The 13,115-nt window shown below is 38.1% G+C and overlaps 1 protein-coding gene across 1 annotated transcript in view; it reads right to left on the reverse strand.

The window, feature by feature from the left end:
- The window catches only part of urb1 (URB1 ribosome biogenesis homolog), a 28,563-nt gene that overhangs the window by 13,639 nt on the left and 1,809 nt on the right, over positions 1–13,115 (reverse strand). The window contains exons 5-25 of the mRNA XM_073815632.1: positions 12,972–13,068; positions 12,801–12,886; positions 12,592–12,717; positions 12,056–12,183; positions 11,261–11,456; positions 9,616–9,753; positions 9,345–9,518; positions 7,268–7,391; positions 7,069–7,191; positions 6,846–6,958; positions 6,581–6,700; positions 6,365–6,481; positions 6,146–6,284; positions 5,887–6,057; positions 5,442–5,638; positions 5,084–5,296; positions 3,500–3,679; positions 2,286–2,551; positions 1,641–1,944; positions 1,017–1,278; positions 50–242 (exon numbers count right to left, since the gene is read on the reverse strand). Of these exons, the coding sequence (XP_073671733.1) occupies positions 50–242; positions 1,017–1,278; positions 1,641–1,944; positions 2,286–2,551; positions 3,500–3,679; positions 5,084–5,296; positions 5,442–5,638; positions 5,887–6,057; positions 6,146–6,284; positions 6,365–6,481; positions 6,581–6,700; positions 6,846–6,958; positions 7,069–7,191; positions 7,268–7,391; positions 9,345–9,518; positions 9,616–9,753; positions 11,261–11,456; positions 12,056–12,183; positions 12,592–12,717; positions 12,801–12,886; positions 12,972–13,068 (3,467 nt within the window). The remainder of the gene's footprint in view (positions 1–49; positions 243–1,016; positions 1,279–1,640; positions 1,945–2,285; positions 2,552–3,499; positions 3,680–5,083; positions 5,297–5,441; positions 5,639–5,886; positions 6,058–6,145; positions 6,285–6,364; positions 6,482–6,580; positions 6,701–6,845; positions 6,959–7,068; positions 7,192–7,267; positions 7,392–9,344; positions 9,519–9,615; positions 9,754–11,260; positions 11,457–12,055; positions 12,184–12,591; positions 12,718–12,800; positions 12,887–12,971; positions 13,069–13,115) is intronic.

The raw sequence follows: 13,115 nt of genomic DNA on the forward strand, positions 1-13,115 counted from the left end.
TTTAGCTGTATTTCCCAGCCCTACCCGAGATAAAGATTGATACGCGTACCTTTCATTACTGTCTGGCTTGTGAAGTAGGGCAGGTAAATCGTTCATAATCCGGGTGAGATCAGAGTTTGTGGCTGCCAGTCGGATGAGATTGGACAGGACTTCAACATGAAGCTCAACTTCTCTTTCCTGTACTGCACTCCACAGCTCAGACAGCAAAGCTTTCTTTAGGGCTTTCAGGACTGATTTTTGAACTAAATAAAGTGATATGTATTACAGAAATGATGAGAAGAACATCTTACTACAATGTAACATAACAATGTCATATTACTTTTGTGAAACAAGTAAACTTTCTGTCTTCCATGTACACAAAGTCAATCTCAAGTCAATTCTTTCCATATAATCAAAGTGAAAAGGGATTACAAAGTGAATCTGGAGCTTGACAACCCATTTGCTTTCATTTTATTTAAAGGCACAGTGTGTTACATTTTTGGATAAAAAAGCACAATGTTAGATATTTTGTTCAGATGTGTATTAGTGTCCTAGGTGCGTTCAGGAGTCCAAGACGCGCTCATTACAAGTCCTTGATTTTTTGTTTACCAATCAAGTGGCATGCAAGAAGAAATCCATGCATTTTATAAGCTATCTTAGGCAAAGTGAAGCCTCTCATGCGAAGAAAAGCACGCAATACGCATGTTAATGTGAAACTATGAACAACTAGCATGAATGTTGTTTTCTATCAAGCCACTATGTTGGCTTACGTTATAACATAACGATTATAAAACTTTATTACATCATCCATAAACTAATTTCCAATCAGCAGTGGAGGTAAAGACCACAACTCCCATTAATCCTCAAAATTACATATTGTGACTTTAAGAGTTTGGGATATTACTGAACATTCAAAAATTCACCTTTTATGTTCAAAACAGATCATTTAGAAAATGCCAGTGAGTAAATAAGACAGAATTTGTATTGTGTGTAAATTATTGTTTTAACATAAAAACATAAAAAGCAGCAGTACTGACTGTCTTTGGGACGGGAAGGATCGTCTAAGGTGGCTCTCTGCAGGTAGGTATTAAGTAAAAGCAGAAAGGCGCTGCTTTGAGATGTGACCTGTGAGAGGTTTGATGGCTCCAGGCACCAGAGCTCAAAGTTGAGGAGATGTGTAGAGCAGTTCTGTAACAGAAGAACACCAATGGCCCCGGCTGAGGGACTTTCTCTATGAATGCAATGCAGGAGGACATCTGTCTGAATCAGTTTAGCACTGCCTGGCTCCTGAGACAGCAACTGCAGGAAAAAGAAAAATATTATTAAAGAAGAGTATTTGGAAAAAATAAATGACTAAAACATACCATGTTACAAGAGTTACCCAAGTTAGTTGTTATTCCTATTGTAGTAAGTATGGATCGGAGTAAATTTTGAAAACTATGTATAAAATAATGCAGAATATGACATTTCCTATAGACCATTTTGCTAGATACACAAAATACCCCGTATACAAGTTGTGGGAAGGACAATTTGGCATCTCCAGTTCACTTAACCTGTATGTCTTTGGACTATTGGATAAAACCAGAGCTAAGCAGACAAAGGGAGAACATGCAAACTCCACAGAAAAGCTTAGATTATGGATCTGGCACCAGTTTCCACACCTGCAACAGGAAGTCCTCAAGATGAACACACTGACAGGATGTGAGGAGAGCAGCCAGACCGTGCAGATGAGCCTGTGAAAGATCAATACAGCTGCTGCGCTCTTCAGATGCCCGATTCATGCCATCTGTCAAGATTCTCAACACCGCACGCCCATACACGCTCAGCTCGTTCTCGCTGGCCACCAGAAACTCTTGAGGAAGCAGAAGAAGTGTGGACAGCACCTCCTTTAAGCTGGAGGAGTCAAGGTAGCTGTGCAGAGTCAGGAGCACTCGAATAGAAAGCGATTCCTTTTTTGGACACTTTCTGAAATGCAGTATATATAATATTACTTAAGTATTATATTCCACAGACAGCATCTACAGTGACAATAATAATAAGATGATAATCTTATTCTCCAATAAATGACCCTTAACCACAAAAATGCAGAGAGATCAATGCATCAATGATGTACCTTTAAGAAATAACTAAGGTAAAAAATAAGTGGGTGGTATTTTTATAGGATGTACAGCCATTTTTGATATTATGCAGCAAATAATGCTTGTAAGCTCTGATAAGCTAAAGGAATGTGAACGATGTACTGCATGTCACATTATAAATATATTTTTAATTAACAAACGTGAAACATTTTTGTATTGCATACTGACTTGTTTGCTCTCTCGTGTAGTTCTTTTAGCACGGCTCTGTGAGTTGCTGTCAGGTATGAGGTGATGACATCTAAAGCGTTCAGCTCTTTGAGTGTGGCGGCACTGGACTCCAGCAGGATCAGGGTGCTTGCAGTGAGACAACCACACAGCTGCTTTAACCTCACTGGGTTTAGCGTGTGAGGCGGGAAAGAGCTCAGTTCCAGAGCCAAAAACCACTGCTCCAATGCTGAGTGTTTAAAGACTGATCTGAGGACAGCTCGCACAATCTGAAGGAGAAAAGAATGGGGATGAACAACAATAATGACTGCTTTAAAAAAGGTTTCCCTAAGACTACTCTAAGCAAACACACAGCTCACCCCAAACCCATGCCATTTGTTGAGTAAATGTCACCGATTAGGATGATCAGGATACCATGCATGAATTCATCCAAAATGTTAAACTGCTATGTGACTAAATATCATGTCACAAGACAAAAAAGAACCACCAATCAGATTTAAAATTATTAATGTTCCACCATATTTTATCACTGATTGTTTTTATTAATACATTTATTGTTTTGTTTCAGAAGACTTCATTATTCCTGGGGTCATTTAGATTTGTGTCATTTAGACTTTTATGATGCCTGTCCTGTATATGCTTTTTTACATTTTGTATTCTGGTCCAACTAATTGTGTAAAGCTTAAAAAGCCATATATCTAGGATGCCCAATAATTAAAGAATTTTGATTGACCTATCGCTTTAAATAATACAGGTTTGGAACGTGCAAGTGTACTGAATCAAAACGTCATATGTTAAAGGCGCTCTAAGCGAATAATGTGCGACGTCACTTCCTGTTGATGTTTGAACTGTTTTCAAACAGACAGAGCGTAGCTAACTCCTCCCCCTCCCCCTCCCTTCCGTGCTTTCATGAACGCGCCCAACCCCCACCCCCAAATCCTTCTTGCCGTTTATTGGCTGGAATACTTTGTTTTGTTTTGTGCTGGCTAGGTTTGGCCATTTGTTGATATTGCCGTTTGTGAAGCCTGGGCTGTCTACAGAGATCGCGTTTTTTTACAGTTTGATCAGCGGACAGGCAGCAAGCAGATAGTGAGGAGATGTTTCCGGTATGTAACAAAAAATGTTTTATGGTCTAAAACGCTTCAATTCGCTTAGAGCACCTTTAATGCCAAGTGTAAACGCAGCCTAACAATCTTTTTATGGAGAATAAGACCTACCTGTTCCTTGTCAAGGTTTTGAGCAGGCACAAAGTTTGTATCAAGAAAAAGATCGCCGTCCTCTTGTTGTTCTGTAGGATTAATGTGAGTTGGCTGTTCAGCGCTCAACAGTTTCAGTATGAGAGAGTTCAGTACTGCCATCAAACTGCTTAACACCTCAGCCGCTGTCTCCTTGCGAAGCTACAGGGAACAGAATAAACACTCGTATAGCCCATACCTGTCAAGTATCCCGTTTTGGCCGGGAAAGTCCCGTATTTTACCATTCTTTCCCGCCGTCCTCCCGTATTAGTATTTTCCCGTAAATCTCCCGTATTTTAACCTGCGTTATTACAAAAATAATAATGCCCGGGCGGAGTAATAAAAAAACATTCCCAATCCCAGATCGCTAAAGATCCACTAATTCCGCTAATCCACTTCGTGTTTTCCCACCCGCTCCGCAGCATCTCTGTGTGCACTCTCTGCCTGGAGAGCGAAGACGACAGTTTCTGTCTGAAGTTTGTTGCATTAACAGGTAGATTTATTACATAATATATCAGTTGTTAAACCGCAGAATTACTAATTTGGAAGTTTGTTTATGAATTTCTTTGGTTAATGATTTGCTGTCGGTGTTCTAAAAGTGCTAACAAGTTAGCAAGCAAACAGCAACAAAATATCCACATTATTATCGTTACAATGCTTGTCTAATGAATTACATGTTCCCGGTCAGATCTAAGTTAACATAAACACTAAATTTGCTGTTGTTGGCACACTTTGTAGACAAAAAAATACCAAAAACACCAATGCCTTCACAAAATAAAGACAGAGAACGGAAAGGGAGGCTGGGGCAGTTCAACATTGCAAACATTGATTCAAAGCTCCATCAAGCCAGCAGGTAAATCATATTGAATATCTATGTCACACTTTAATTCCTGTTATTATATTTTCCCATTATAATCACTTGTAATCACTTGTCTAAATTGATGCTAGTAATATAGTAACACATCATTTATTTATAATACTATTAAAACCATACTAATAGTACCACCCCCATAGTGCCCTTTTTTGGTTTGGGCCACTGCCCAATCTAGCATTTTCATTTTCTAAATGACTGTTCTCATTACAAAGAAACGTGAATGGTTTATAAATAATTTTGGCATTAAGGTATAATGCAAAAGAAGTTAAACTAAGGCTTTTCAAACTAAGGCCATTGGGTTTTGTACAGATGCAAATTTGTGTGTATAGTATGTACAGTATGAGTGTGACTTATGAAATGTAGTTTTCACAGAGCTGTGTGTTTCACTAGTTTTCTTGCTAATGAATTAGTTTGTTTAGTTAATTTTAACACAATTATCAGCACTAAGGTTTAAAAAATATTATCCGGCCCTCACCAGTCTTAAAATGTAAGGAATACTAGAGCTTGTTTGGGTTGGTGGTTGGACTGCGGTGGGCGCTGGAAAATTTCCCTTATTTTCAAATCCAAAACTTGACAGGTATGGTATAGCCTCCAACAGCAATATTAGGATTACAATCAACTATCAAGACAAATACTAGTCTCAATATAAAAACATGCATTCATCTCATCTTTAAAAAATATTTACAAAATACCGAATTAAAAGTGACGACAGATGTTCTGATGTAAAGAAGCACTTGATTGACAGCCACTGGAAGCAGGGACAGATCCAGTTTGGTCAGAGCTTCCTGTACAGACTCTTTAAAAGAATCCTGAAGGAAAGCCTGTGGTCCTTTACTATAAGATGCCTTCAGCAGAACGGTGAGGCCAACAACAGAGGACTCCTCAGTGAAATCTTCGCTCATGAACTGTGGAAAAAAAATCCAAAAATACTTAAAAATTGAATGCTGTATTCAAAGTATGGCTTCAGAAAACCTTAGTAAAGGCTTCAACAGGACACGGCAACAAACATTAGACATCCTCACATATAAAATGCAATTAAAGTGTACTTACCAGTGTCTCTTGTGTTTGCTTGGGTAGCCACTGTGAGTAGTAGCGGTAATAAGTGATGACAGAAGGATGAGGTGGTGAAGCGTCTGATGTGTTCAGCTCTTTATCATAGTGCTGAAGGGTCAGACACAGAGCCAACGGGTCTCTCTGACAGTGCAGGACGTCACACAGGACCTCACTTATATACTCATACACCACACCTACAGAGACACCACACTTTATTTATCACATGCTTTCCTATCATACACTAATCTAAGTATTATGAAAACAGTGAAAGAGAGGACTGTGATGAGAAGATACAGGATGGATTTAAACCAAGGCTCAACGTACCATTTTTTAAATCAAATGTTTAGGTGCAGTATTGTGGGTATTGACTTTATTTAGTAAAAAATAACTTTTTCAAACAGAGAAAACAAAATTTTTGGTAGCGTTAATCTGTTGATTTGACCTTTTTCAGGTTTTAAACTCGCTGACAGATTGTTGCGAGCCTCTAGCACAGCAGGCACGATGGAACTGAATGGGAACGTCTGCAGGATGATGTCATCGGTGAGGGATGGTCCGATCTCATCAACGTCCCCTTCACTGCCCTCCAAAATAACATCAACCATGTCCAGCACATCTAAAACAAAGCGTAAAACAGAATAATCGAGTAACTTACTAACAACGCAAGAAAACGTGCGTTGTTTAATCATTTGTGTTTGTCTAACCGTCAATGTGTGATATAGGGATGCTTGCTTCATCTCCCTCCTGGCCGCTCAGGTTAGCCTGCATGTATGCTGCCTCTTGAACCATACTGGCGACTTTTTCAGAATAAACATGTGGGTTACAAACCACTCGGACCAGAACCTGAACACATTTAGACAAACATACGTCACAGAATGTCAAACTTTGTCTCGTAAATGCCCACCTCATGTCTGAAGTTTTACCTGGTCTAAAAACTGAATGACGGTCTCTTGCTGTGATGGGTCTAAATGAGTCAGATGGTCCAACCATAACTCCAGCTCCATCCATGTGTGCTCGAACACACCGCTGTCTCTCAAAACCTGAATGACAAATGATGTGAAATGTTGGAAAAACACGTTGATCGAAGTGTAGGATAAAAGTAATGTTTGTAATGCCTTTATTATTGATTATATACTCACTTTAAGGACAAGCATCCTGGTTGAGGTCTTCAAGTAGTTACTATTACTGCTTACAAGCATCTTCAGTAACAAATAGAAAACTGATTTCTCTCCTTTTTCAAGATCTGAATCTCCTAAATCCTGTCAAGACACAAAAAAGATGACAATATTCAAACAAAAGATAATGGGCTACTTATCGATAACATTTCATGTAACACTAAACTCAACGGCAGTAATGTATATCGCACATCATTTATAAACACAGCACTAATAAAAATGTCTGTACCTGAACACGAAACCAGGAAAATTTACTGGCGGGAAGTTCAAGAGCCAGCTGAAGAATCTGATACTGCAGAACTGGAGGAACTTCCCGTTTCAATCCTCTCTCTGTCACAACACCTGCAAAGAGAAGTTGTTGTTTTCTTCATTCATCTATAGTAGCTTAAAGGTTGTACAGCTTGGTCGAATTGTGATTGTTTTGAACTTCGACTAAAAGAGATGTGCATTACCTTTCAGGAGCTTGCTGAAGTCGAATTTGCTCTGGCTGACAAGATGAGGTACAACTCTCTGATACAAGCACATCACTTGGAGAAGCAGAGCTTTTACCAAGATGAGCTTTGGGTCATCCTGTCCTGCTGCAGGAAAGAAAAAAGCCATTTTTAATTCAGGATATTTAAATATCACATTTAAAGCTAAGTTTAATATTACTTTGTTCTTCAATCTTTTTGTTGTCCTCTTCCTTTAGTTCAGTGTTTGTCATCTTTACGCCATCTTCCTTGTCCTTCGACAATGACTGCCATTTGGAAATGATGGACACCATGTCCGGCAGAGTCTATGGCACCAGAATAATACAAATTACAACGAATACTGTATACGCAAAGTTTTATTATTAGCATAGTATACACCTTATTCAGTCCGCCATCATGTTGATTTTAAACAGAGGCTGTGAGGGATGGACGTCCAGAGCCTGCAGTTTAAATCTATTGTTTTGTATCAGGGTGCTGGTCATTCAGCCATCAAAACACAGAAATCATTTTAACCTCAAAAAAACTTTGTTAAATTGTTAAAATGAGAAGGGACATATGACCTAATTTGTGATGAATATAGGGCATTTTGTACATAATAACGGTTTTGGTTATTAGCCTGTCGGCTAATTTCTCACGTTGTAAGCATGTTTACACCACCAATATAGTGCAACAATACAATATTTTATGACAAAAACTAAGTATACATCTCCAGTTTTATAGATCATAAGAGTTTGTCCTATGTATTTTGTCCGTTATGTTTTTTCAAGGCATGAACATTGACTTAAAGGGGCCATGGCAGGAAAATCTGACTTTTTCCATGTTTAAGTGCTATGATTGGGTCCCCAGTGCTTCTATCAACCTAAAAAGGTTGAAAAAGATCAACCCAGTAACTTAGTTTTGGTAAACCCTTCTCTACAAGCACATGAATAGGTCATTGAAATTTGGCTCTCCTTATGATGTCATAACGAGCTCTTATTATAATAATACTGCCCCTTAATCTACACTATCCAATCACAGCACTGCCATTTAGTGCATAGAAAAGCACAATTGAGTTTTAATTGCAACAAACCACCATCACTGTGATCAGTGTTTGAATTTCATCAGCTCATTTTGCATTCTAAAGGACACATCCAAAACGGCACATTTTTGCACACACCTACAAAGTGCCAATTTTAACATGCTATAATAAATTATTTATATGGTATTATTTTGAACTAAAACTTCACATATGTGCTCTGGGGACACCAAAGATTTATTTATTTATATGATCTTAAAAAAGTCTTGTGACATGGCCCCTTTAATAACGTGTAATTGACTTGATAACAAGCTATTTACATGATAGTTGGTCGAGCAAGTATTGTCAGAGGTAAAACCCCATATGAAACCTCAAAGTTGTGTTCAAACATTATCTAGTTAAACATAAATCCTGCTTTTGTTGATTCTGCTTAAAAAAAAAAACTCACCAGAGAAAAGTTTTTCACATATTCATGCCTTGCGTTTTTTGTAATCTGAATTGGAGATATGTATGTACTTCGGTATAGAACTATATTAGTGTTTTAAAAAAAAGTAAGCATGTACACAACATTAGAAATCAATGATTATCCAAAAGGCTAATAACAAAACAGATTATATGGCCACATTCTGCTGCTCTTATCTCAAAATGAGCTCATATACCTCTTCTCATTTTAACAATTCATGATTTCTGATGTCCTTTGTGGTAATTTGTAAAATTATGTCTTTTTTATGTTTTGATGGCTGAATGACCAGCATCCCAGTACAATACAATAGGTTTAAAATGCTTGCTCTGGACCTCCATCCCAAACAGCCTAACAAGCGGATTGAATAAGGCGTATTGTTGCCGTCCCTGCCATTTTGTGGAGATGCTGTGCTTTGAAAGCTGAAATTTCAAATATGGAAGGGGTATATGCACTTCAGAAAGGCGGGGCATATTACATACATATACAGTAAGTAAGAAATGTATATCAATTAATCATAAAATGGCCCTGATATGTCACTAGACATTAAGAAATCATTTTCATTTCAAATACTTATATCACTCACAACAGTGGTCTGGCCAGGATATATGTCATGTTGTGTATTGGCCACCAGTTGTGTGATTGCAGTACCAGTTTTGGCCACAATCCTACATTCTGTTCCTTTAAATCGTGTAAACACATTGCATTACACCAAATAATGTTCATTTCAGCAACGTCGTCATATAACACCTTTAACAAATAAAATAAAAAAGCACTACTGACCTTGCTCAGGGCCTCTCTGTAGAGTTGAACAAACTCCTCCATCATAGCAGGGCTGTAAATATCTGAACTCTCCCAGACCGTCTTGTCCAAACAGTACTCGATGTTCTTCTGTGCTCGATTGAGGATGAAGGCCAAGAGGGAAAGTGTTGTGTGCTGGACCACTACATTTGGCAACTTAACAAAAACAGATATATTTTTAAAAAGATCAAAGAAACGCTGTTACAATAACACATTTACAATAAAGTAATCATCTGCAACAGTGTGTGCTTACATTGAGCCCCTGAGTGAAGAAGACTTTATTACACACTGAAGGGAGACACGTCACCAAAACCATAGAGAGCAGGCGAGGTAAAGGAATCATTTCAGGTGTCTGGAAAGCTGTAGACACCTGCGGCTGGGCCTCAAAGATCTGCAACAACATCAAAACAACAGCGATCAACAAACAGACTTTCAAATATACAGTTTTGGTATTTTTAATTCATTAACTGATTCTGACACAAGGCCGTGTTGAACACCAGAATTCACTCGAAGATTCACATGGAAATAAACATTATCACCAGTGTGTGGAACAGATGCACAGTATAACTTTCAATGTTTTTTTTCCGTAAATCTGCAGCTACACGATTACATTTTCATACAACTATTAATGATCTCCCTCATGTTCATTTATTAAAGCTGCAATCCACAACTTTTATCCCATTAACTCATTTTTTAATTTATATTTTACCCAAAAAGTTACAGATTGCAGTCTGGGAGTGCACACTAGAGCTTTTCCGCCCGCAGCCGGCGCATTGTTTCAATTGTTTTCAATGGAAGCTCTGCGTTTTTCAATAAAGCTAGCAGCTAGCTGGTTTCTTTCGGCGCTAAGCTTCGAAAGTTGAAACAGATTCAACTTTGATGAGCAGAGCTTTTCACCCAATGTCAGTTCTCACACGGCCGTCCAATCACAGTGGAGGAGGGGCGGGACAAATATCACAACAACCAACCAGCTCACAGCTCAAGTATCACAGCTACCAAAGCACTCAACTGAGGAAAGCTGGAGCTCAGCTGAAAAAACAGCTGTCAATTGTTGTCATCCAGGCATTTTCAGCCGCATTTAAAAGTTTTGATTTGCACAACCCCTTAAAGTGAAAGCTAGATAGCATCATCTGACCCATACTGAGGTAAAAAAAAAAGTGTGTAAATGGAGGAGGACTCAAACGTGCCAAACATGTAAAATTGACTATTCAAAAATTCCTTGATGCATCATACTTTACTGTTTTCAAGTTTCCCATGTCTTAAACTCAGTGATTAGTTCAATTTAGCCACAAATATTCCACTTTCAATAAAAAATCTGATAATTTACTCAACCAAGATGTTTATAGCTTTCTTTTTTCAGTCAAAAATAAATACCACAACAGTTTAGTTTCAATGTAGCTTCAAAGGGCTATAAACGATCCCAACCGAGGCATAAGGGTCTTATCTAGAAAAAACAATCGCCATTTTCACTAAAAATTCACTCATTCCCTCTTGAGCCTGGTTCGGCACGGCACGATTACAAACCAGTGGTCCAGCATCCTGAAAGAATGCGTGTGGTGACATCGACGCTCAAGATTGATCACTCATCAAGTTTCTCTTTGTAGCTAGTAAAGTGTGTTATTTGAGAAAAGTAAACACAGATCAGGTCAAAAGTAGTCCTCATAACCAAAAATAAATGCTTATCCTCCATAACACAAGCGTATTTATATTGCATACTAGGAATGTTGCAATAGACGATGTAACTGGTGATACACAATGCTTTAGCCTCTCTCCGGTTAGATCGGCATGGAATGAAATGGTTTGACAACGAGAACGGTATGGCAAGATGATGGAAAAGTGGATGTTGTTACACAAAAGCAAATACTAAAAGAAAAAAGTATAAAAGGCATAAGACTCACTTTCTTGAGAAGAGAGATGTTATCCTGCCAGGCGCTCTTGATGCGTGGAGTGAATGAAAACTGTGTTTCTTTCAAGTATCTGGTGAGGATATCAGGACTTCCCTTCAGAATACTAACAACCAGCTCGGCCACCATCTCATCTTCTGTCGCCTGCTTAAGGCCCACCAGAAACTGCAGGAGAACAATGTTTCCCGATCTGGATACAACAAATTAATACAAGGAAAAGCATGAGACCACGGGTTATTAAGTGTAGTAATACAAACAGTGAAATATCCTAGTGCTGTTATATTAGCAAATTCAGCATATGCTCCTGCAATGTTTATCATCTAAAATTGATGTGAAATAGATGTCATATTAGTGTACAAATGTGATAAATGTTTAAAAACCTGAGCTACTGAGATCTACTCCTGTGCAAACATCACTTTCTACCCTCTACTATCTGCTCAGATGTAATGCCTATAACAGTGTTTAATATAGTCATGAAACAATTCAAACAATTTATTTATTTCAAACAGCTTCACATTAGTAAAAGCAGGAGAAAACACAGAAAAATCTGTGGACAACATAAGAAACAGAGTACAGCGGCTAAAATTAAACCATACTAGCAAGCTTAATAATAATGTAACGTCTAGAAGAGAGATCAAAGTTAAGCCAATGTTAGCTGACTCTCTAGGGGTGAAACACACATTAATTGTTAATTCAAATAAAAAATGTAATTAAAACGAGCTTTGTCCTTTGTGTCTTTGCATTGTTTACAATACATAAGCAACTGACTTTGACAAACTAAAGTCTTACCGGCCCACGGTCCCCAGACTCGGGTCATGAAAACTAATCCCGTGTTTTCGAGAACAGCAGAGGTCCAGAAGAAATGTATGCACCAGATCTCTCACTATACGCTTTCCTTCCTCTTTATCATTTTGTTTCTTAAAGACAAATGTATTACACAAATGCAAAATTAAAGTCAACAATAAACGGCATTTGAATCTCAACTTCTATAATGTACCACAGTCACAAGTAAAAATTAGGGATGCACCAATACAAAAAGGGATACCAATACCGATATTCAATTACTTAGAATGGCATCTACCGATACTGATAGCATTGCTTTTTACTCGTTCAATGTGTTTTCCACCCCAGGATATAATCTGCCATAATCATTGGGTATTTCTATACAATCAGCCGATGTCATAATAATAACAGGCCGACATATCGGTGCAACCCTAGTAAAATTGACATTTCAGCAGGAAGAAGTAGCCTTGATTTCTTTAACTGGGGAAAAACCCAACCCATTTAAATTGTACTGTAAAACTATTACACAATCTGAACTGTACCTCTTCATCATCTATGCTGACATCCACAATCCCGTTCCATCTATACAGAGAGGCTATCTGAGCCAGTATTGAAGGACTGAAGAAGCGAACCTTTTGAGTTTTCCTTATAGCCTTATTCTGCACAACCTATTAAACAGAAAACATTTATAGTTGATGTATACATATTCAGCACAGAAAACATATTGGACATCATAAAGGCGAGGTCTTACTCTAGTTTGAAGTGTGGACAGAATCAGGTTTACTGTGGATATTCTGTCGTCTTTAAGGCCATTGGTCAAAATTTCAGACAGTAAATCTGAATAACCAAAAGGGGTATTGATAAAAAAAAACAATACATCTGACATGTCATTTATAATGCATTCTGATGTTGTCACTGATACCTTTAGTGTCCAGTATCTGCCCAATAGTTGTGTTGTCTCCAGACATAAGGAATGAGAGGAGAAACTGTATATAAGCCATTCTAACATCAGGCTTTCCCTGGAAAATGTAAACAAAACATGTTAAAAGATAAGACTCGTAGAAAC

The sequence above is a fragment of the Paramisgurnus dabryanus genome, chromosome 8 (genome assembly GCF_030506205.2).
Source record: "Paramisgurnus dabryanus chromosome 8, PD_genome_1.1, whole genome shotgun sequence".
NCBI lineage: Eukaryota > Metazoa > Chordata > Actinopteri > Cypriniformes > Cobitidae > Paramisgurnus > Paramisgurnus dabryanus.